The 25564-nt window shown below is 45.1% G+C and overlaps 1 protein-coding gene across 1 annotated transcript in view; it reads right to left on the reverse strand.

Annotated features, from left to right (window-relative positions):
• Positions 1-288: 288 nt before the first annotated feature.
• DENND2C (DENN domain containing 2C) overlaps positions 289-25564 on the reverse strand; it is a 463255-nt gene continuing 437979 nt past the window's right edge. Inside the window, exons 18-19 of the mRNA XM_069633399.1 lie at positions 22977-23063; positions 289-2500 (exon numbers count right to left, since the gene is read on the reverse strand). Of these exons, the coding sequence (XP_069489500.1) occupies positions 2439-2500; positions 22977-23063 (149 nt within the window). The 3' untranslated portion in view covers positions 289-2438. The remainder of the gene's footprint in view (positions 2501-22976; positions 23064-25564) is intronic.

Below are 25564 nucleotides of genomic sequence, written 5' to 3' on the forward strand. Positions count from 1 at the left end.
CAATGTTGTGAGCATCTCTCTCTCTCTCTCTCTCTCTCTGTCTCACTCTTTTTTTAATAAGGAATCAGCCGTCTACTATTGGGATTGGGCAAGAGCCCAGGGATGGGGAAATCTAAAGATATAACACGCTTTCAGATCTTGCCAGTGACAGAGGAAAGTGTCTGTCCCTATAATCAACGCATATCAGGCAAGCAATACTAGGACAAGATAGGCTACATCCATTCTGCATTATTTAATGTATGAACTTAGTGTTCGGCAACGGAATAACAGAAACACACATGTACAATGTATTCTTGCACTTGTTTAATTTATTAACTTAATTACAAAACCATGAAAAATACAGCAAGCATACAAGAAATATACATATCGAAGAATACATATGGAACAGACTCAACACCTTCAAGCAATCTTTGGGGACAAGTAGTAGCTTCACCATCCAGCAAGATAGCAGACATACTAAATTCCAATTAAGCGCACCTACTGTTAGGCAAAGTAATGGCTCGATAGACCCTCACACTAATACAAATTACCTTTTAATTACCTATAATATTTTCAGGATATATTACAATAAGGATACACATGTACTTTGCACTCAGAATGCTTGTTTCTGTTTTTACAAAAACGACCAAAACGCATGTGCTGCAGTTCCTTATGTTGTATATCCCGAATGAATAATTTTTTGTAACAGAAATAGTTTTTATTGTCCATTTAACAACATGGAAATATATAATTGTTAACATTAGATTCATATTTATGTTTGCATATTTATAAGTACAGACTAACAAAATAAAATAATACTTTTATTTACAGATTTATAGACACTCAATATGAGTAACGAGATTCAACAACACTCCAGTAAACAAATGACACTCTGTTTAAAGTGAATTGTCATTTCTTTAAGAACCAGATACAATGAGTGGCTCAAAGACCAAATAAAATACCAGTTTGTTCAAAAAGCAGTAGTAATTAAGTTCTGGTATAAAGACAGTGCTCTTTTAGGCATGTTAAAGCAATAAACCTCACATGAACGTTTCAACTGTCCCTTCACCGTACACCGCTAACAACAGTTAATCGCTTTCTTGGAACAGCTTTCTCTTTGGATGATGCAGTCACTCAATTTTCTATATAAATATTAATGGTTTTCTTTTCCATGATCTGATCCACAATATTGGACCTTCGTTTTCAGATACATTGTTAAGTAAACTCAAGGAGCCATGTAACTGGCAGTCCTACGTCACTCTCATTAATACCCGTTCAATACCTTTTTAAACAAACATTGTCAAGGATGTGGTAATAGCTCTTGAAGTTTGCGTATATGGCCACAATTGAACACATTTCTTCACCTGTCATTTCATGTGCAGAATATTTTTGCTCCTATGTAAAAAAGAAAACAACACAAGAACAAAACTCAAAGATAATGTTGGTTCTCCTACAAAACAACCCCCAACAGTGTTGGTAGTATTTTATTTGCAAACATGTCTCTGCTTTTTGCAGACATAATTCAAGAGTTTCATATTCAGTTGACTTGTGAGTCATTTGTCTGGTTGTCTCCTCAAAAGTTAAATCAAATCTCACCTGTAAATTGCATAGGTCCTTTCTTTTCTGCTCCTGCGCCATAACATACCCCACACTTCTATATGGACACTGTTTAATGAATAAAAAAAAGGCCATCCCTTCTAAGTGTTCAAAAGCTATTTACAGAGTAAACAAACACTATCCTATGACATAGTTACATATTCAGCACCATATTTAAAAAACTACATACTAATTAATAATGCAAGACCTTCCACTCATGTTCTACCAGCTTTTCATTTATGAGCAAAGCAACAAAATAAATAGCAATGAGTATGTATAACATTTAAATAAAGTCAGACTGATGAGATGTAACTTGGTCCAAACCCATCGACTCAGGCAGTACTTAACATAGTTAATGTTACCGCAACACACATACTAAACCAATAGACATACACAACACCAGGTAATTGTAATACTCATTATGTACAAATTTGTCAGTGCAACATCATGAACACTGATTTCCCCACGCATCTGTGTCCCAACACTGACTCTGTTATAATACTAACTAAAAACAGGGCATCGCTTTCATTTTTACAAACTAACAAAAGTCATGTAACAAAGTATAAAAACACACAAGACTGCTTTCACTGAAGAACAATCAGATTTCAAGGTGAGCAACAGTAGTGATACGATGAATAAAAATTTTTTCTCATTCGGAATCCAGTTCAGTGGACAGGGAATAATCCAGTTGAGCCAGGGACACCCAATTCGGAATGAAACTATAATCCATTCTCTGGCAATAACCTGCCACAATTGGCAGGTTTTGCATCAGTCTGTCTCCATCCTTGGAGGAATTCACAATTTTCTTTGTGCAATGTCAATACCACAGATGGGGCTGAAGTCCACGCAGCTCCTTTTAACTGCTATTTTTTTGTCACAGAATTGCTGGAATCCCCTTTCTTTTGACGAAACTTCATCTTACTCCCTAAAACAAAAGATAATTACATGAAATTATGAATTTTGTGTAACTTACTACATTCTACGAGGTAGATAAAATTAGCCTTTCTTTAAATTATCATAACCTTGACATTATTTGGAGTGATTCAAAAGTACTAAAGAAAATCCATATCAGTCTGGCTGTGTACTTAAAATGTCAGTTTTATCATGTGCTTATACCATGTTTATCCATTTTCTTAATGCTTCCCACTTTAGCTGATCATGGAACTAAGACACAGGGAGAGGAAGTAATAGCCAGGATTGCATGCTTTGGCAAGTGATGGAGCCAAGATCAGTACTCTGGTTTCTCAATATAATTTTCAATAACCTACCTATGAGGCCACATTTGCATCCTACATTGGAAATACGGGCAGATTTGTGTCTACAGTCTAAGGGTGAAATGTGTATGTAGTTGGTTGTTGCAAACTTGATAGATGTCACTTCACTTCAAATGACTTTATTTTGGATAACTACATCAAAGTAAACACCAACGGCAATGAGCAATAAGTAAAAAATTAAATTAATTGATCATTTGGCATTTCACATCATTTTAAAAACAAAGTCATACAATCAACCGGTACACATTGAAAATAATAATTATTTATGTTTGCTTACTGTGAAAATAAAAATTTTAATTACGAAAATAATAAAATCTAAAGCAATTTCATTAAAAAGTCTCTATGCTTTAGTGCTCTTGGGAGGTAGATAAGTAAGCTCCATGCCACCACCTTAGTGCTTGCTAAAAGAATAAAGTGCATAGCAGGTCTTGTAAGAAAGACATGGTATCAAACAGTGAAGACAGACATAAGTGATCAGAGTTTAAGGGTGTTTATTGAACTTCAATGGGTTGGTTGAACGTGTATCTAAACCTAAATCTAAAGGTTGGAGCAAGCTACGACCATCAAATAAAAATAGCGCATTCCTAGTCAAGTCTGTCAAAATAAAAGGGTCTACATTAATAAACCTATTGCCAATCCTTATTTCTAAATACAAAATGGTGTGAAATAATACTGTATGCAAAAAGAAAAGTGTTCAAGAAATAATATGTCAGGATGGTTGAGCAGTTGGCTTCCCTTCCCCACGTTTTCAGCATGGGGCAAGGCGGCACGTTCGAGCTTCACACACCCTCTGGCTTTTCTGCCTCGAGGACATAGTTCAAAGCAAAGGTAACATGGTCTTTTGCCAACGCTTCTTTGCCAATAACAGTCTCCTACTGCAGAGGACCTGAAGCAACAAATAAGTTCCTTTCTTATCAGGCCTTTTCACATGTACAAGTTCTTGTTTTCAATATTCATCATGGGTCTCTCTCCTTCAGGCTTGGACCCCTTTTTACCAAAATGTTCACAACTGGTCTCCCTCATTTAGGATTGGGCCATGGATCTCCCTCTTTCGGGCTTGGATCGTTTTAGCACATTATTCACATTTGGTCTCCCTCATTGTGGCTCGAATCATGCAATTTCACTTTCTACGTTTTCCTCTTGATATCATCTGGCGCTGGAAAAAGAACTGGCGAAGTTTCACTGCCACCGGTCGAGAGCCTGATGAGGCATTTGTGCAGGAGATGCACACTTAATGCGATGATCTCAGGTTGTATTTATAACTGAGATTCACCTATGATAATTTCGTTTTTTGCCCCTTCTTTTGAGTTTTGGGGCTCGCGTCTGCTTGGGAAACTGAAACCGTGTCCGGTTGGGAAACCGCAACAATTCTTTCTATGCAACATCCCCCCCGTCCTGTTGCGATTCTGCTGATCATAGGCTAACTTAGCCATAGTCATAAAAGAGGTTTACAATTTTGGAAGCTGCTCTGGGCAGTTTTAAGATTGTAGAACTTGTTTTTTCCTGATGAAGACGTTGATAAATGATCCAAAAAACATTGGTACCGGTCAAAAAAATTGGGGATGTGGCAATGTTCTGACATCTAGTTGACCCACCCCTGGAATAGACCACCCTTCATGACAATTATAGTGGCCATGTACATTAATTGCACTTTATGGAAAATTTAAATACTGGTAGCCATGATTTTTAACAGGCTTTATCATATATGTATTGTTGTTGGACTGTATGGTATGTGTATGTGTGAAGGTTGTATGTGGACGAATGAGTGAATGATTTATTGTCAATTGTATGAATTGTATGACAATGCATTATTTACCGTAAAAGCATTTCTGATGGTTGTATCTGCTTAGATTCACATGCTGTGCATAGGTCCGACATCCAGTGGTCACTGCGGCGTATTGCATTTTGTTTTTCGTAGTCGAAAAGGGACGTCGACAAGGCGTGTCTGAAATACTATCCCTATACTGACGTGCGTTGTACCCACAATCCCTCACGCGTCGAGGTCCCTCTGTTTGTATTTTTCTGCCCTGAGGGAGCCTTCTAGACGTGAGTGAGTACAGAAAAGAGAGATATAAAAGGAAGTCTATGTTCCTTCCATCCGAGCGGGGAGGAAGGGTGGGCGCATGTGAATTTAAGCAGATACAACCATCAGAAATGCTTTTACGGTAAGTAATGCATTGTCTTCTGATGTTTGTTAATCTGCTTAGAATCACATGCTGTGCATAGACTAGCGAGCAGTACCCGGAGTTGGCGGTGGGTTATGAGAAGGAACAGTAGAGAAAAGATGTCTTAATACTGCCTGTCCCACCTGGGAGTCAGATCTCGAGTGTGCATCTAGACAGTAGTGTTTTGTAAAGGTGTGTACAGAACTCCAGGTAGCCGCTTTGCAGATGGACTCAAGGGGAACATTTGCATTGAATGCTATGGACGCCCCCGTGGCTCGTGGAGAGTGTGCTCTTGGCTTAAAGGGCAGTTCTCTCTTAGCAAGAGTATAGCAGAGAGTGATGCATTGAACAATCCATCTAGAAATAGTGGACTTTGAAACTGCAACCCCTTCTCTTCCTGCTGCCACCGAGACGAAGAACTGATTAGTCTTCCTCAGTGGTCTGGTTCTTTCCATGTAGAACATGACCGCTCTGCGCACATCTAGTGTGTGCAGAGTTTTTTCTCCCAAGTTGGAAGGATTTTGAAAGAACGTTGGCAGTTCTATAGACTGGTTTACGTGGAATTTCGAGATGAATTTCAGAGCAAACCTTGGGTGCGTGCGTAGAACCACCTTATCTCTGTGAACTGTAACGAAGGGGTCTAGAACAGAAAGAGCCTGTAGTTCACTTACTCTCCTGATGGAGGTGATAGCTATTAGAAAAGCAGTCTTAAGAGTGAGGTGTTTAAGAGATGCTTTGTGCATGGGTTCGAATGGTGAGCCCATGAGTCTGGTAAGTACCACGTTAAGGTCCCATCCGGGAGCTGGGTCAGCTATCGGGGGGTGTATTCTTTTTACTCCCTCCATGAAGGCCTTTATAACAGGGATCCTCCACCATGACACTTTAAGTTGGGAAGTGGTGTATGCAGAAAGTGCCGCTAGGTGGACTTTAATGGAATTGAACACTAGACCTGAATCCAATAAGTGGGTCAGGTATAGAACAATATGTGTGGGAGAGCAGTCAATCGGGTTGATGCTTTTTCCTCTGCACCAGATGACAAATCTCTTCCACTTGCTAGAATAGCAGTGGCGAGTGTTAGGTTTTCTGGCTTCCCTGAGGATGTCCATGCATCTCTGCGGGAGCTGTAGATGTCCGAATTCTATGATCTCAGGAGCCAAGCTGCTAAATTCATGTTCTGGGGCATGGATGCAGAGTCCTGCCCTTGTCTTGTGACAGCATGTTGTACGGGCAGGGGAGTTTCACTGGGGGAGATAGAGACATCTCCATCAAGTGAGCGAACCATGGCTGTCGGGCCCACATTGGGGCCACCAGTATCATGGTCACTTGTTCCTGGTGCATCTTGTGCACCACCTTGTTGAGAAGGGGAGTCGGGGGAAAAGCGTAAACAAATTTCCCTGACCATTGCATCGACAGACCGTTCCCCTTGGATTGGTTCTGGGGGTACCTGGAGGCGTAACTTTGGCATTGTGAGTTCTCCAGGGTTGCGAACAGGTCTATTTCTGGGAATCCCCATTGTGTGAAGACGTCGAAGACGATGTCTTCGTGCAGTCGCCATTCGTACTCTTCGGGCAGGGGGAAATCTCTGCTGAGTTTGTCTGCCAGCAGATTGAGTTCCCCTGATACATGTTGTGACAGTAGGAACATGTTTTGTTTGAGAGCCCACTTCCATATATTTTGGGCCAGTTTGGACAGTCCTGTAGAGTGGGTGCCCCCCTGCTTGTTGATATAGTACATGGCTGTGGTGCTGTCTGTAAGGACCAACACAGTCTTGCCTTGTAGGTGTTCCTGGAAGGCTTTTAGCGCCTTGAACACAGCTAGTAGCTCCAGTAGATTTATGTGTTTGGATGCTACGTTCGGAGTCCACACTCCGTGAGCAGTCTGATGGGATAGGTGAGCCCCCCTGTGAGGGATGCGTCTGTGGTTAGAGTGGCTTCCGCCGCGGGTGTGGCAAAAGGTTTCCCTCTTTCCAGGTTTTCCTTTGTCCACCACCGTAGCGAGAGAACCAAGGCCTGCGAGACCACCACTAGATCGTCCCATAGTCCGCTGGCCTGACACCACTGGCTGTTGAGCCACTCTTGCATAGGGCGCATGCGCAGGCGCGCGTGAGGTACCAAATAAATACACGACGCCATCATGCCTAGCAAGCGCATTGCTTTGCGTACCGTCACCTCTCGACCGGTTACATATTGAGGGATCTGAAACAGCATGTTTTGGACCCTCTCGTTGGAGGGGAAGACGAGGCCGTCCTTTGTTTGAATTAGAGCCCCTAGGAATTGTTTGATTTGGCTGGGGTCTAGGCTGGACTTCTTTTCGTTGATGGAGAAGCCCAACTGGAACAAAAGGTCTACAGTCTTTTGGGTATTGGAGAAGCATGTTTCGTAAGAATCCCCTGTAATGAGCCAGTCGTCGAGGTAAGGGTAAACTGGGATGGACAACCTGCGCAGGTGGGCCGCTGCCACTGCCAGTACCTTCGTGAATACCCTTGGTGCCGATGCTATGCCGAAGGGTAGCACTCTGAACTGGTAGTGTTTGCCCTCTATCATGAACCTGAGGTATCTTCTGTGCGCTGGCAACATTAAAATATGAAAGTATGCATCTTTCATGTCCAATGTTGTCATGTAATCTCCCTGTGATAGCAGTGGGATCACTTCCTGTAAGGTCACCATACGAAACTTCTGGGGTTTGATAAACTTGTTCGCTGGGCGCAGATCTAATACAGGGCGCATGGTTAGATCCTTTTTGGGTACAAGGAAGTACAGTGAATAAATACCTTCCGTTACCTGAGATAGAGGCGCGACCTCTATGGCTCCTTTTTCCAGCAGTTGTTGTACTTCTTGGAGAAGGATGGCAAGGTGTTCCGGTGTCATGCGCCGTCCCCTCGGGGGTCTGTATGTTGGGGAACCGTTGAATTCGATGCAGTATCCGTGGGCTAAGGTGGAAAGTACCCAGCGGTCTGACGTTATTCCCTCCCATGCTGGAAGAAAGGATGTTATCCGGCCCCCGACCGGTGTTGCATGGGAGGGGACGCGAATCTTCACGTCACTTGGTGTTGTTGGGGGCTTGGGAGCCTCAGGGGGTGGACCCCCGACCTCTCCCTTTGCCACGGCGCTGGCCTCTTTGGCTGTACTGCCCACTATTGGTCTGGTAATTGGTGGCAGGGTACTGTTGCTGCTGATTCTGCTGTTGGCGTTGGCCACGAAAAAAGCGTTTGTTGCCATAGCCGCGTCTGGTAGTGGGCTTAGAGATCTGGTCAAGAGTTTTGATAGTATCAAACTCTTTTTTAGCCATCTCCAGAGCCTCATCCACCGCTTTCCCGAAGAGGTTTGAGTCTTCAACAGGTTTGTTTATTAAAGACGCCTGTGTCTCCGGTTTTCAATTCTTGGATTAACTGCGGGTGTGGATAGCGAAGGGATGATTCTTCTCTTCACTGAAGCGAGGAGGGGAATGGTCTGGCTGACCGGGGGTTTCTCCTTAATTACTCTTTCCACAAAGTCTATTTCAGGAGAGATCTCCCCAGTGTCCTGTTCGAAATGTGCTGCTGCTCTGCGCAACAGGGCATTGAACGTGGGCTGATCGTCAATGGGAGACGTGTTCCTAACAGGTGAATTGTCAGGAGGATTTAGGTTCAGGACATCAGTGTCCGAATATACTGATGGGGATTGCCAGGGATGAGAAGGTCCTTCTTCTGGATTTTCTCCGAAGCCTTCTCCTACCATGTCTGGGCTGTCTTCCAGACCTTCCTCCTGGTACTGTCCCTCTTCATCGTCCAGAAATTCATCCTCCTCCTCCAAGTATTGTTCCTCACCAGTGAGGTCATACACATTATGGAAATCTGAGGCTGTGTCCTGCTGGGGATTGATTAGTCTCGGATATTTGGCCCTGGGGCCCTCCTGAGGCCCTTCTTTTGTTCTCTTGGGAGTGGGAGGGTTCTGGGTCTTCATAAACCTCTCCATTCTCTCCATGCAGAGATGGAGCCTTTCCATGGTTTCATGGGGTACCCCTGAGCGGTCTAGCGGGGGAAAATTAGTGTCATCTAGCTGAAAACGGCTCGACCTCTCCCATAACGTCGAGGAAAGTGTCCCGTCGCCTTCCGAAAAGCCTTCCGGTGTGCTGGGGGTCCCCCCGACTGAAGGGGGTAGTCCCTGTCTTTCTTCGGGCTTTTTCGGTGTGTCTTTCGACCTTTGCGTAGCGCTCGACGTGTCTTTTGGCGTACGCTTCTGGGCGTCGGCTACAACGATCCTCGCCAAGCTCTCTGCGACTCGTTTGTCAGCGGAGGGCTGTGGTTTCGACGTTACGGGTGTCGATCGTTCTACGGCGGCGTGCGCTCTCTGATGGTGCGCGCCAGCCGATGGTTTGGGGGCGGCGCCCTTATTTGCCGAAAGCCCAGTCACTGGTCGTGGCTGCGGTTGCGAGAGGGGCTTTGAACCTGAACGGTCCGAGGAGGCCGCCGGTGGAACCTGCGTCTCCTTGGGCGCTGATGCTTTCTTCGTCTTCGACGAAGAAGAGCCATGGGTTGTGTGCTTATGTATGGTATCGTGTGCGTCAGTGTCGCCGGGGTGTTCATCCCCATAATCAGGGCTTGAGCCGAGCCCGTCGGGGCCGGGGACAGACGACGAAGAGTGCAAGCGCTCTTTAGAGGGGTCTACGACTTCCGTAGCGGAGGTCGTGTCATCACGTTCCTCGTCACTGTCGGTGGTAGCAGCGGCGGGTGAAGAATCGGCCTTCGACATAGCGTAGGCCGCCCACCTCTTGACCCTATGTCTTTTAGAGTCTTTGGCTTAAGAAGCCGACAAGCCGTGCACCCTCCTCTTTGTGATCGAGGGGCAAGCAGCGGTTACACCGTGAATGCTTGTCCTTCCAAGTAAACTTCCCCTTGCAACGCGGGCAAAACCTAAAGGGTGTCCTCTCCATAGCCGAGGCAATAAATCGTGATAACGACCCCAAGGGAAAGGAAGGGGAAAAGGAAAGGCATTCTCAAAAAAGAACCAGAGATGTCCCACGACCCCACTCTCCCTACTGTATTTGGCCTGCGAGGCCAGGCCACGTGTTCGGCAACGCCGAAGGATCTCCTCCGCTCGTCCCCTCCGTCGAAGATCTTGCTCAGCGGAGACAGCTTCACAACTGCGTCGAGGGAGGGATCGATGTGTTATATATTAAATAGGAAAACGACCAAAGGTCGAGGAGATGAAATCTGCAATGTCTCTCGAGGAGCTCCGCGTAAAGGCGACCAGTAGCTGGGTGGAAAAAAACAATCTGAGGGACCTCGACGCGTGAGGGATTGTGGGTACAACGAACGTCACTATAGGGATAGTATTTCAGACACGCCTTGTCGACGTCCCTTTTCGACTACGATAAACAAAATGCAATACTCCGCAGTGACCACTGGATGTCGGACCTATGCACAGCATGTGATTCTAAGCAGATTAACAAACATCAGAAATTATGTTCTTAACTCTCCTGCAATGTAAGTAATATGCTAAGTGCAGATTAAATCACAATTAATTTCTTTATTTAAATCTTGTATCAGGCACAATACATTTTTTTGATACTTTGTCAATTAAGCAAACTCCTCTGGACTATCTCTTTTCTGAGTAAATTAATCACACTAATACCCTAGCCCAGAGTGGGGGATTTCCTGCGTCTTTCAGAAATACACACTTACTTTCCTTTGTGCCACCTCAGACCTTCGATTGAGCTCCAATGGAGCGCAGGACCACTCTGTCACTGGTATCGTATCTTTACCTCTCAGAGTTCAAACATTTATCAGCAATTTAGCTTTACTAGCGTCTTTCATCACACATGATTAATAATGTTCGTTCCTGCGCTCGTTATACAATATTGCCACTTGCAACATTTTTTTAACACTGACCGGTCTTGCATCGACCGCCCTAACTCAACGGCTGTGTTGATCTCTCTGATGCTACTTTGTTCTTGATGCAAAGGACGATACCACAGCGGCTACTGCTCCTCCCCGATTTGGTCAGCTACGTAGGACGGCCTTTGGTATATCGGACACACAATGCAGGATTCTTTAGCCTGGTTCCCTGGCCTTACGTTTTCTGATCTACATGGGTTTCGAAAGTAACGGTTTCCTGTCGGAAAGGTTGAGGGTATTTCCCTCCTGGCAAACTCTTCTTGGCTTGCCGTCTTTCTCCCCTCGTTCAGCTGCCTTCTCGAAACTGCTGCTCCTTTGTGTTCTTTGCCTCGCTCAGAGTGTGCTCTTGTGCTTATCTATGTGGGGAAGTTTAATGGAAGTCAGGTGGGAGTGATTGTCAGTAATTGCTTGACTTCGCATGACCATAGTAAGGGAACATGCCAAGTACACTGCTTGGGTGTGAGTCTGTTTTCTCTCAGAGCGGGCTGTCCGTGTGGAAGTGTTTATGAAGGGAAAGGGGGATAAAGGTCCCACGTATCCTACCTGGTAGGATGGGCTAAAGGTGTTACAGGGGGAGGAATACTGCATCTTGCCATCTGGTGTCCACCGAAAACCCCTCAGTCAGGTGATCCTTCCACACTTGTCCACCCCCAGGGTCTAGATCCATAGGCGATGGTGAGTTCCCCGGGGACTAGCGGGTGAGACACCTTCTGGTTTCTCACAGTCTACACTGTCTACACGGTCTACACTGTCTAAAGTGCATTTACATAGCAGAACTTTTAAAGTGCTCTTCCTGATATTAAATTATGCCGGACAGAAAAATAAAAAATGCATCAGATCTTCAGTGTAGATATTACACAATAGAAAGGAGTGATCTCTCCCTGTGTCATTGTTAATTGAGGACCATTTTCCTGTGACCGCCATAAGTGGTAACAGGTTAAATCTTGCCCTACTTATTAGGGTACTATCATATTTAAAATGAGGCCAGGTCAGATAACCTTGCATCCTGTCAATAGTTAAAATTATGTGTGTATGATCTGCTTGTTTAAGAACGTCTTTGCGACCACAGTCCGCGTACAGCCACAGAGCTAAATTCTGTACTATCGTATATCTGAGAAATTGATAACGGAACAGTGTAACATGAGGTAGCATTAGCAATGGTGAGATGTTTTCTCACAAAAGCAAACAATGGGAAACACTTAATTTTGGAGACAAGGATATGACATAGATATGACATAGAAAGTGACAAGTGTTGCCTTCTCGTTTATACAGGACCTTAACCATAGTTTAACTGGTTCCTTCACAAACTCATCGACCAAATAAGCCATTTTCAGTTCTCTATGAGTGGCAATGGGGGTGGAGGGGTGGAAATTGGAGACTAGTTTTAATCTCTGTTGCCCATAGACCCGAGTCATATGTTGCTATTATTTTAGCTTTGGATGAATACATTTTCAGCAACATTTCAATAGGCTGGATTAGAAAGGCCTTAGCAAATTGAGAAATACCTCTGCAGGCCTCCACCATTTTAATTTTCTGTTTTTCAATGTGTTTTATCCCTCTCAGTGTTGGTGTACATGTTATGCCTAAGTAATCATAGTTGGCACTTACTCGAATTGTATCCCTACCAATGCTAAACATTGGAAGTTTCGGACGCTTATGAGGCAGACTACGTACGAGGATGGCTGATTTCGTGGCACTAATTTCTAGGTCCAAATTGCACATGAACGCCAGGTAAGCATTAATTAAATTCTGGAGGGAGCGTGGTATGTGGGCAATGAGGAGTGTATCATATGAGTATGTGAGAACAAGGAGAGGAATTTCCCCAAAAGTAGGCGTGTCTATCTTCAATTCCGCAAATGCTTGTGTAATTCATTTGTATATAGTGAGAATAACAGAGATGCAAGTGTGATGCTGGAAATGCATTGGAGGGGCAGGGCCTCCATGTCCTTGTCCTGTACTCCCTTATGTGTGTTCTGTGTTGTTTTGTGCACAGAGCTCCATGTGGGACTCCTGCAAGAGCAACTCTTCCGCTTTTTGGTTGTGGTGAACAGAGACCTTTAGGATACCCGTATTCCCCCAATGGGTGGGGGTACAACCCTGTACCCCTAGTGTATGTTTTTGGGTACCCGTGTGTGGTCCACAGAGCAGAGTATGGACTGGCGGCAGCTCCATGCTGAATTTGACAGGTGATATGAGTATCCTTCATTTTGGGATACCCAGGTTCTGATAGGAGGCAAGATGGCCCCTGTGGCCTCTTGGTTTCTATTACCTGTTACCTTGTTTTCCCCAAAGTCCTGGGAAGCCCTGACTCTGTCACTTCCCCTGACTGGCTGTTGGGTGGAAGAACCATACATGGTAATGTGGGGAAGTCCAGGCTAGACTGGCAGGAGCCTTTCCAGTGACTGTATGTTGTGGGTACACCCTTGGGCTGGGGCCTGGGTGAATGGAGTATGTGACCAATATGCATTCCATGTTATGGGTGTCTGGTTTCTGTGTGCATTACATAATGAATGAGACTGATCTGCCTGAAACTGACATGAATGCAGTGTGGTGTGCTGAGAAGCTGGGTGCTTGCCCAAATCCACATTCCTTGTTATGGGTGTATGGGTGGAAGTGGATAGCCTGAATGCCTGTAAACCTGATTGGCTGCCACCCTGCATGAATGCCCTTCTGTCTGATTGGCTGACTGAGCTTGGCTCAGCAGAGTGAATGAGGGTCAGATTTGTATATCTGGGGACCTCTCACTTCCCAATTTGTTCAGAAGCTGAAGTTGAAACTTGAAGCTGCTTATCGTTGAAGCCCCGCTTGAAGAAGAAGTTTTGCTGCTGCTTTCCGTCAAATCTAAAAGCTGTCAAGTCTGTCAAGGAATGATCCAAGCGAGGACCGGGCATGGAGACCTCTACCCGAGCTACGAGGAAACATCGTGCAGAAGCTGATCTTCATCGAAGCACCCTGAAAGTCAGTCCCGAAAGGCTTTTGACCAGAAATGGGGCCGCCGAGAAATCTTGAAGTAAAGCACAAGGACATCGAGGCCATCGAAGTCCATCATCATCGACCGGGGTTCGGAGGATCTCTGTAACCTCTGGAAGCCCGTCTAGTTGTGTTGCCCAGAAGCAGGGACAGCTTGACACTGTGCTACTCAATGACCGGAGCCGCAATGCTCCACCTTTGCCTAAGAAAATTGAAAGAAGGGCTTCTTTGCCATCACCGTTGACCGCTTTGTCCCGTCGGAGAAAGTCGGGGTCGTTGACGACCAAGGAACGTCCGCAGGTGGGTTTCCCGTCATCCGAAGTCCACAAAGACGCCGACAAGTGAAGATCTGAAATCCAGCCGTGGTCGAGTCTCGATCGTCGACGCGCCACCCCATGCCCGTTGCCGGTCCTACGTTCTTCACCAAGTCTTTTTTGCAGCACTGAACTATTTGCATCGAGGTGGACCGCACGCCTCATCTTCGCAGGACATCCACGATCGATCGTCGACGAGCACTGCAAAGGTCGAAGCTGCAGTCTTGATGCAAGTGTTCACATTTCTTCAAGGAATACCAACAGACCTTCCAGGATGTTGCGGCATGAAATGGCAAATTTTGCAGTATGAAATGGCAAATTATGCAGCATGAAATGGCAAAATTTGTGGCAAATTTCGTAGCACAACCCTTTATTTATTGCAGCATTTTTGCGGGACCTTTTGTATTATCTGGAGGGTGTAAAATTGCCACATTGTAGGAAAGAGGCAGAATGCAAGGCTAAAGGAGAGCCAGGGTGTCATTATTATGTATCCTTTGTATTAATTTAATCGGAAGAATCCCAGATGTCAGTGGCTTGGCAGAACAGTTTTTGTTTTGGCTACATATTTGTTTTAATGTGCATGCCTATTTAATAGTGTTAACTAAATTGATCATTATCAGTTGTAATGCTGAAACTTTTCCCCTTCTATGTTCTCCAATCCCCCAAACACCCACACACCTCTCACCAACACACATCACACAGCTCACCAACTCCCCATTACAACTTGCAGTCCTGAACCTCTCACTCTGTCATACAGATACTAATGTGCTATGTCACACAGTCAAGTCACAATTTGCACTCCCCCGCCCCTGCCAAACTCCAAATCATACTCCCAACTTACACTCTACAATTCCTCACGCAATATACAGTCCTTCATTCATCTTTTTTCCCAATCCAATCAGAGCGCACTGCCTCTTTCCGGCCAACCGCTTCCTCTCTGCTTTCTGGCTCACTGCTCCCCCTGACCACACGCTCCCTCTACTTTCTGTACCTCCGCTCGCTCTCAGATTTCTGGCCCACTACATCACTGCTTCCTCTTCTCTCGTGTGCACTGCTTCCTCCCCCGACCCACTGCTCTCCCTTTGCTTTCTTTCCTATCATGCCACATCTCACCCATCACTCTTCCTCGCTTCCCTTTCCCTTTCATAGCGTGACCATTTAAAAAAAATGTAGATTTTGACCAGGATCCTCAAGAAATTGGACATTTAAGCCGAGGATATGCTATTTTTAGATAACCCATTTTTGGAAATGAGCAGGTCACATTATTCTCAAAGGTGACCTGCGCATTTCCACAGGGATGAGCTATAGTGCAAATTGTGCGCTGGCCAGCTGCCTTGAATAGGGTTCTTGGTTGTTTGACCGAAGTGTTATTATTTGCGGCGGAATTGACCGTAGTCGATTTTGCCGCAAATAGATTTGCACTTCAGCCAAACAACCCAAAATGTACCTTTCACCACCAAACCACCCCCTCCCCTACTTAACTGCTTGGTCGCTGCCGCATCCCCTACAACCCTGCGGTGTCAGATCAGACGTCGCAGGGTCCCTTTTTAGTTTTTTTTTGTTTTTGTTTTCAGACCCCTACCTCCAATTTTGAGGAAGTGGGGGCACCCCTGAAACCCCCAAGGCCAAAGTACTGAACATAGGGAGCAGGTGACACCCCTGCAACCCCTGCTCCACATGTTCGGTATTTGTAAAAAACGATCGAATGGTACTGGCGAAATAGGTCAAATTGTACCATTCGATCGATTTTTGGTGTGCAAAATGGGTAGTACCTTAAATAGAAGCGTTCTCCCGACAGTGTTCTGCAAGCTCCCAGCGCGTCCACTGTAAAATGCGACCCAAAAAACGCATTTCTGTTCCTCAAACAGGATAGAAATGCAAGCGACATAGCAGCGGTTCGTATACCTTAAAAAAATGCATGATAGGGTCAAAAAAGACCCTCGGGGTCATTATGAGGTTGCTGGTCTGGAAACAACGGTACCGGTAAGCTTGCCGCTACCATTGTTTCCGGACCGGCAAACTACGAGTTCTGCGAGCGGGTGCCTTTCAGGTCGCCGGGTCTGACCTGGCGGGCAGAAGGGCACCCGCTCGCAGACCTTGACGGATGCACCGGCACTGTTGCACACAGTGCCGGTGCATTGGTCCTACCCATTCCCATTGAGTCCTATGGAACTCTATGGGAATGGGGATTTTCTTTTTTCCAGCGCCTGAAAGGAGGGATCGGCAGGAAAAAAATGACTCCGGCAGCAGCCGTGCCATTTTTACCAGCGCGGCTACCGCCGGACATGTAATGAGGCCCCCTGTCATGCAGTGGCATCCCCACCTCCTGTGTGCATAGGGTTGCCTACAATTTCTACACATTTAGTGCATCTTGCATGGAAATTTAGGATGTGCTTTTAAATTGGCAAAAACGCCCCCTGATTTACTCAAAGTGGTGAAAAAGGCCATCTTAATGGCGGCACATATAAAATCCACAAGGGACACCTGAATGGGCACATTTTAATAACATGTGCCCATTCAAGTGTCCCTTGTGGATTGGGCTGCTCTTTTTTTGGGTGCAAGTGATGAGATGTGTTTGCGAATTTCATTTCTTGTATTTAAGTTTTGAGAATCTGGCACCCTGAGTATTTTTTTTTTTTTTATTGTAATTTTTGCTAGGTTTTTTTGCAACAATGGCTGTTTTTGCACAAAACGTCCGTTTTCGTGGCATTTTGCGCAAAACAGCCGTTTTTGCAGCATTTTGCGGGATTGCAAAATCGCTATAAACTGGAGGGTCCGTTTAAAGGGAGTCCACTCTGGAAGGATCGTCGTCAAACCGTCAAAGAAACTCTTCTAACTCAAGTACTTTGGGGTAGTTGAACATTTTAACCAGGAAACAAAACTATTTAAACATTAATGGAGTGGGCTTGTTAATACTCTTTATTACAGGTTGCCCAGATGAGAGGATCCTCACACTGAACTGCTTCTAGGTAGCTGGGGTCAGCATTCTGCCATTGTTTAACCCACCTTGATTTCCTTCCTATGCTCTATGCTGATACACATTGCTGTATGATTTGTATGCCATTATAACCGTCAGCAGTTAATGCATCTTAAAGGAGTCAATAGCTAAGTGTGGTACTACACAGACATTGTAAATATTTGCCATATTAGAATTGCAAGAGTACAAAATGTGTTATTAATTGATGTATATATCTTGAACCTTATTTATATATAAAGACGTGTGTTAGCACATAACATAGTGTGTGGACATTCCTTTGTGGGGGCTTGGGGACTAGACTGTACTTAAGAACCTGCCTGCATCACCTCCTGAGAGCTTAAGCCTTGGTTGCTCCTCCATTTCTACCATAATAGAGAACCTTTGCTGGGGTGCTCTGTGCTTCTACTCTGCCATATAGAAGGCAGGAGCACAGAAAACCCCCTCCAGTATTTAGAGCAAGGATACAGCCTTGTCGTACACACCTAATCTAACAGGAAATAGGGAGTACAGTGACCCTTAAGACCAGACCGAACATATGTACCTGAACGCCGCCAATCTTGGGTTGGTAAGTGCTACATTGAATTTCCTTTTTGAGTATAATTCTCCCCACTTTGTGAGTCCCCCAGCATCTTTGCTTGACTATTGGATTTGTGGGACGATTCTCTTGAGTGAGTGGGAACCTTTTTCCACACTCAGCCATTCTTTTACCCAACCTTGGGAAATATTTTTACCTCTTTTTGATACATTGCAATAGAGTTATGCTTTCCTCCATGGCATCTACATTTTATTATTGCAGCGCACAGCGTTTTCTGTGCAGTGTTGCTGGAAGCTCCTTCAGCTTTCCTTTCTACTTTACCTGAGTTAACACAAGTTACCAGGGTGTCCCGCCTGTGTTTTATTTTGGTGAGATCAGCACGCCCGACCTTATGTGGAGTGCTGAGGGGAAACATTGTCTCCCTTTTCTCACTGTGTCATTAACCTTTAGTTACTGTTACAAGTTCATCTGTCAGGCTGGTGGCCGTATACCTCTTTGCACAACTTGCTGTAGACTTCTACCGCAGGCTGTCTTCGCAGCTGCAGTAGGGTACACAGGTTCACCATTTGCCTAACATGGTGGCTGTACTTTCTTTTTTAAGACCTGTTCATGATGACTTGTTCTTACTTGAGCCTTCTTCTACCATTCTAGTTGCAGGAGGTCTTGATGGGTCTTATGTCTTTGGCGGGCTTCCCCCAGAAAGCCTGCCAAGGTTCTATGAGTGCCTGAAAGGACAGGAAGTGGGGCAGGTAACCGAAACTCCTCTGGTCTTTGTTCTGCGATGTGCTTCCCTGGTACCAGTTTGAACTGGGAGGTTGGTTGTTCACCTGGGACAGCCACCCCCCAGATTTGCATGAAAGGGAAAATCTCATGAAGATGACTTCCTCCCCTGGACTGGTGGGCCCAACCAGTCTCAAGACCACCTGCATTGTGCACCATTCCATGAAGAGCTGCAACCTTTCCAGGCTGCAAACTCTGAATACCCTGGGACCTGTGCCATTTTGCAGTGCAACGTCGTGTGAAGCGTGGTTCCGACTGTATTCATGTGGGCATACTTCTGGACCTGATGGACACCTTTGCGCTCCTAGATGTTCCCTCAACTGAGTCGAGGACCAAGAACCAAAGAGAAGCCGACCGACAACAACTGTCGCTGACCCGAAGCCTGTGAAGGGCTCCAATGTGCCATTGCCGAGAAAGATCCAATGATGGGCGTCCAGCTGCTCGAGGGCATCTGTCTGTTCCCACCAAAGCTCCTTCTTCAGCCATCCAGGCCAAGAAACCTGAACCGGGGACAACTGTCGTCCCACCTAGGGGACCAACCTGCTGGACCAAGTTCTTCTTTGAGAAGGTACTGCCTCGAGCCTAGGTACTTACCTTGGTCTTGCTGCGCTCTTCTTGTGTTCTTGGAGGGCTGCAGTTAAGCTGTTACTTGCTCCCCCCTCCAGGGCACCCTGAGTCCCATTGGGGTGAACCGCCCATTGGGCCCTAATTTGATAAATTGTTACCTGCAAACCTGAAGAAAACCTTCATAGACTTGACTCTGGCTGTTGCTTATCTGCCTCTTTCCTCCTCAGCCCTTGGTCACTGGACCCCCCCGGCCCTTTGACTCTGTGAGAATCACCTAGTATAGGGATGGCCTTTTAAAGATTGGTTAAGCAGGGGTTAATTGAAGTTTCAAGAGTTGATCTAAAGTTTGCTTATTTGTTTCAGTATTTCCTCTCACTTTTGTGTTGCTTTACATTGATTTAAAATGTGCTACCTTTTATTCTACTGTGATATTATTGTGTGAATAGTACTTACATGATGTATGGCTAAAGTCTTAGTGTATATGAAATAAATAACTCGTTTTTATATAACTGTGTCAGTGTTTCCTTGAACTGATTGTATGCACTAAGTACGGTGTGCGCCTCACTACAGCCCTTCTCCCTCCTAGACTAAGCCTGGCTTCTCAGCCATTGCTACCAAAACTTTGGCTAGTTCAGGCTAAACCTAAGAGGTACAACCCTGTCACCTAAGGTGGGCTTTTCCAAGACAGATACTTGTTTAAAAACTCCCTAAAAGTAAGGCTGTGTATAATATAGCACTGCCCTATAACACAATGCTAATTTTCTCATGCGAAGCAAACATAAAGCAGTTAAGCTAATTTGCATAACCATAGTGCATTTCTGTGTGGCTTTTTGGCCGAAACAGCCAACTCTATCGCACAGGTAGAAATGTTTTTTCTTGCATTTTCCAAACCCAGCATAATATTGCTGTTGAATGGTAAACCTACCCCAATGTTTGCATCTCAATACTGATGGCAGTCTCCCCAGAAAACCCTGAGAAGAAGGATGGTAACTTACATTGCAGTGATGATCCCCAATGAGGGAAGTCTCTGAAAAATGTATGTATGTATGAGAAAGGGGACCTGTGCAGTTATTTCACCATTGGGTTCAATATGTCATACATCATATTGATTTGAGTCATTATAATCGGGGGTATGTGTGTTGTGCATCCTGGAGAGCTGTCAGTCTTGTGCTAATAAAGCTATGTATAAAATAGCTTTTCCCTATAAGACAATGACCTTTTTCTTTTACATTATATTTTAGCCACACAATGACCATTTATTTCATTTGAAGGAAAAAGAAAGCTTTTACGCTAAACCGACTATCCATGATGCACTGCTGTGTGGCTGTGATCTGGAGGTGATGGCTACTGATGTGTGGCTTTTTAGTTGATAGGACCTTTTTTAAAATGCAGGTAGAAAGGTTTTATTCTTGCTTTTTTCAAACCCAATACTTCACTCTCAATGATCTGAACTTACACTGCACTGTTGATCCCTATGAGGGTGAAATGTGTGTTTGGTTGCTTGTTGCATCTTTGAGAGCCGCCAGTCTTGGGTTGATCAATCTATGAATCAGATAGCGCCCCCCTCCAAGATAATAAAAATGTCCTCATATGAAGCAAAAAAAGCAACCTTTTCAGCTAATGTGAATACCTAGATGGCTCTGACCTGGAGGCACACTTCCAGGGATGGCTACTATGTGGCATGTGCATGTATGGTTTCTTAGCTGAAATGGCAGATTTTACTAGCGCATTGCAGGTGGTTGGGTCTTTACACCCACCATAATAATGATGGTGAATGGTATGAAGTCTGCATGAGCCCTGCTCCTGTTGTACTCTCTGCAGTACCCAACCTCTAATGAAGAGGGAGTTATCATGGCCCATTGAAGGTTAGAGGAGATCATGAATCACGAGCCCTGCTCCTGCTGTACTCTCTGCAGTACCCAACCTCTAATGAAGAGGAGTTATCATGGCCCATTGAAGGTTAGAGGAGATCATGAATCATGAGCCCTGCTCCTGCTGTACTCTCTGCAGTACCCAACCTCTAATGAAGAGGAGTTATCATGGCCCATTGAAGGTTAGAGGAGATCATGAATCATGAGCCCTGCTCCTGCTGTACTCTCTGCAGTACCCAACCTCTAATGAAGAGGGAGTTATCATGGCCCATTGAAGGTTAGAGGAGATCATGAATCATGAGCCCTGCTCCTGCTGTACTCTCTGCAGTACCCAACCTCTAATGAAGAGGGAGTTATCATGGCCCATTTAAGGTTAGAGGAGATCATGAATCATGAGCCCTGCTCCTGCTGTACTCTCTGCAGTACCCAACCTCTAATGAAGAAGGAGTTATCATGGCCCATTGAAGGTTAGAGGAGATCATGAATCATGAGCCTTGCTCCTGTTGTACTCTCTGCAGTACTCAACCTCTAATGAAGAAGGAGTTATCATGGCCCATTGAAGGTTAGAGGAGATCATGAATCATGAGCCTTGCTCCTGTTGTACTCTCTGCAGTACTCAACCTCTAATGAAGAGGGAGTTATCATAGCCCATTGAAGGTTAGAGGAGATCATGAATCATGAGCCCTGCTCCTGTTGTACTCTCTGCAGTACTCAACCTCTAATGAAGAGGGAGTTATCATGTCCCATTGAAGGTTAGAGGAGATCATGAATCATGAGCCTTGCTCCTGTTGTACTCTCTGCAGTACCCAACCTCTAATGAAGAAGGAGTTATCATGGCCCATTGAAGGTTAGAAGAGATCATGAATCATGAGCCCTGCTCCTGTTGTACTCTCTGCAGTACTCAACCTCTAATGAAGGAGGAGTTATCATGGCCCATTGAAGGTTAGAGGAGATCATGAACTCTCTGCAGTACTCAACCTCTAATGAAGAAGGAGTTATCATGGCCCATTGAAGGTTAGAGGAGATCATGAATCATGAGCCCTGCTCCTGTTGTACTCTCTGCAGTACTCAACCTCTAATGAAGAGGGAGTTATCATGGCCCATTGAAGGTTAGAGGAGATCATGAGATCATGAATCTGGATTTTAACCGCCCCCCTTTCAATATATACCTGGGTCACATTGGAAACATAGGTACCTGTTGATCAAAATGAAAGTTTGCCTCGTTCTTGCCTATTGTGTAAAGGGCGAGAACAAGCTGAACTGATCAACTCAGCACACACAAACAGAAAAATGCTCTAAGCCTAAGGTCGCCCAGCAATCTCTGGACCTGAAATCTGCCGCAACATGTGGGTCTGAAGATCTTTTTAGATAACAGAAAGGGATGGGTGACTCTTTTTGCACTTAGTGGCAATCTGACATATAAGGGGAGTTATTTAACTACACTGTGTAAGTGTTTCCTTGACTATAGGTGTGCCTTGAGGTCTTTGTACTTACCTACAGCACTCCTCCATCCTAGACTAAGCCTAGCTGCTCGTCCATAGCTACCAAAACATTTGTGTAGTGCAGGCCAAACCTAAGTGTTGGAGTCCTATACATCTAAGAGTATTCTACAGTCCTACCCAATGTGGACTTTAGTAAAACTCCAATATAAATGGTTGCTCAAAATCTAGACTAGGGTAAGTTAAGCAGAATCACGCATGTAGAATATCACAGCATCAAGCAAGGGGCTCAACTAAATGTTCCATAAATAAATGCTTTGATAAGCGCTCAGCATTATCAGTATGGGTGGTCCTTCAATGTGTGCCTTCTGACAAGGCAGAACAATGGGCTCATGGCACGTCTTTTGAAGAATCTTCCTTTCCCCTTTCTTAAAGCCTCAGGTATTATTCAGAGTTTCATAATACAGGGGGACCACCAACGTCAGCTGATCCACGGTGTCATTCATGTACATCACACGCTTTGCATCACACTTAATACGATGAATGATATTAAATGCTTAACATGAAAAAGGACATACGTATTTATGTCATGCGTGTCGCACTCGTATGCAAACACATGTTATGGGACACTTACCGAGACCTCTTAGGAACTTGTTCACTCCACTAGGCTCCGATTCAGGAATGCTTTCCAAATACTCACAGGCACGAACCTCAAACAGACCTGTTAAAGAAAAGGACACCTCAGTAAACTAATAATCGAAACCCCTGGAATGTTCTACCCACTTGTTCTTCTCAGCCAACCTACACTTATCACTGTACAGTAATTCACTCATTGCCCACACTACTTCTTTTGCCTTAGCAACGCATACGTTTCCAGATCAGCATGGAAAAGGAGGATTTTCAAGTCTAGGTTTACAAAATGGATTAGGAAATACTAACAGTGCTTTATTATTTAAAAGTGTTACGGATACATAGCGTTTTGGACCGCCGCCCCCCACACCACAAATGTCATTGGGCCTCATTACGACCCTGGCGGTGATGGTATGAACTGTGCCGGTAAGGCACCGCACCGTTCATACCGTCCCGCCAATTTACGAGTAAATGCTCGCGGGTGCCTGGCGGCCTGTACGGCACCCACGACCATAACTAGTAATTGCACCGGCACCATTATCAACGGTGCCGTTGCATCCATGCTCCCCACTTCCATTCTGCCCTGTGGGGAAGAATGGGGATCGGGAGCCCAGCAATACCGCCTACCGCGAATAGGCCTACCGGCCCATTCAACTCGTAATGGGCCGGTTATTGCCCAATCGCGGGTTCCGGTGCCGGTAGCGAGCATGGCGGTAGCCGTGCCTGTCATACAGACACGGCTACCGCCATGCTCGTGATGAGGCCCATTGTGTTGAAAGATTAACTGAACTGCACACACAGTGCACTACAAGGCTCAATTTCCTCATTGTACATTTTATTCTGAGCAAGAGAAGGCTCTGTTTTCTGCTCATAATCCTATTACGTCGACCAGGTGGCGCTGTTAGTGTAGGTGGCGCATTCAATCCGAAAGAGAAAGGACCATGACCACTCAGCCACAAATGCTGTTGTTACCATGGTTCTATATAGTCCAGGAGCTGATGGAAATAGTATCATCAGGAAGTAGGGGAGCAAGTGGCAATATAGCGGATTCTATCAAAAGTGTTTGGACAGCAGAGAAAAATCAAGTTGTGTTAACACTGTGGGCCTCATCACGAGTTGGGTGGTACCCTTAAGTGCAGTGGTAATGGGGTTACTACTGCATTTAAAGGTCCGACCCAATCATGAGTATGGCGTGTTTACCTCAAGCTCATAGCCGGGGGTAAACACACTGGAAAAATGCAAATTTTCACTGCAAATACTGTGCAGTAATACCGCCAGCGGTAATTGCTCTGAACGGACCCAATGGCGAATGGGGAATGTTTACTGCCCAACCCGGGATCTGGCAGTAATACTGCCTGACGGGTGGGCATTAACGCAAATAAAGTTGGGCTGTTTCCCAGTCGGGATACTGCCGAACTCGTGATGAGGGCCTGTACCATTAATTGGTGATATATCACTTTACATACTATGCGGGTCATATTTGCCGTGGAAGTGGGTGCGCATGGGCAGTTTATGCCACACTCATCCTCTCCGCCTCATAAATCCAACAGCATCTCTGCCAGCATCTGATTTTGATGTGGGAAGAAATGCTCAGGAAGTCTATGGAATCTGCCTGTTTTTTGTATCTGCAAAAAACCTTTGGGATTGCATAGGAGTCCAGGTAAATGCTGTCTGCTATCCACAGACATGAGGCCTCATCACGAGTTGGGCTGTAGCCTTTAAATGCGGCGGTAACGGTATTACCGTGCATTTAAGGGCTGGCCCTATCACGAGTTGGGCACTAAATGGTCTGTTTTACCTCCAGCTTTTTTCTGTAGGTGAAAATTCCATTAAGTGCCCTGTACTACCGCCGGCTGTAAAAGCGCGCAGTATTAGCGCCGAAGAGGCCCAATTGGGTCCAGAGGACCCATTGGGGAACGGGGATTTACCGTTAACGCCCAATGCGGGATCCGGCAATAATACCCCCGGATCGGTGGGTACTAACGCTGTTCCGGTTAGGCGGTATTACAGCTGGGATACGGCCCAACTCGTGAAGGGGCCCTTAGTAGGCAACATGCCCGATCCATTTTGTTAATAAGGGATATATGACATGGAAACCCAGATCCGTCTCGATGGCTGTGTTATTTGTTCGACCAGTACAGCAATGTAGCAAAATAATGTCGTAAGCAGCCCGCTTTCACGCTAATTATGGGTTCATTACAAATGAACCCTTATGTTGTTTTCTGGAAGAACAATTACATAAATAAATGCAATAACTGGTGATGAGCTAGCAAAGTGGTATGCAAGTGGCGTAGACTAAAGAGCAGGAAAGAGAAAGAACTTACGGCTGCATTTCTCAGATTGCAAAAAGGACGTAAACACAGAATGTCAATTAAACACATGCATAGTTATTACAATGCATCACATGACACCCTAATCTTGTTATTTTTTTTATTTCACTTATTTGACTGCAGACTTTATACTACATTAAAGAAAGAATTGTGAGGGAAAAAAAGAAAGAAAAAAAAAAACTAAACTGCATTGGTCAGTACAGGAGAGATGCTTGCACATGACGGCAAATAAGAACTTGGGTATAGCATGGACATAATAGGT

Source organism: Ambystoma mexicanum, chromosome 13 (genome assembly GCF_040938575.1).
Source record: "Ambystoma mexicanum isolate Mex_15411 chromosome 13, UKY_AmexF1_1, whole genome shotgun sequence".
In the NCBI taxonomy this organism is placed as follows: domain Eukaryota; kingdom Metazoa; phylum Chordata; class Amphibia; order Caudata; family Ambystomatidae; genus Ambystoma; species Ambystoma mexicanum.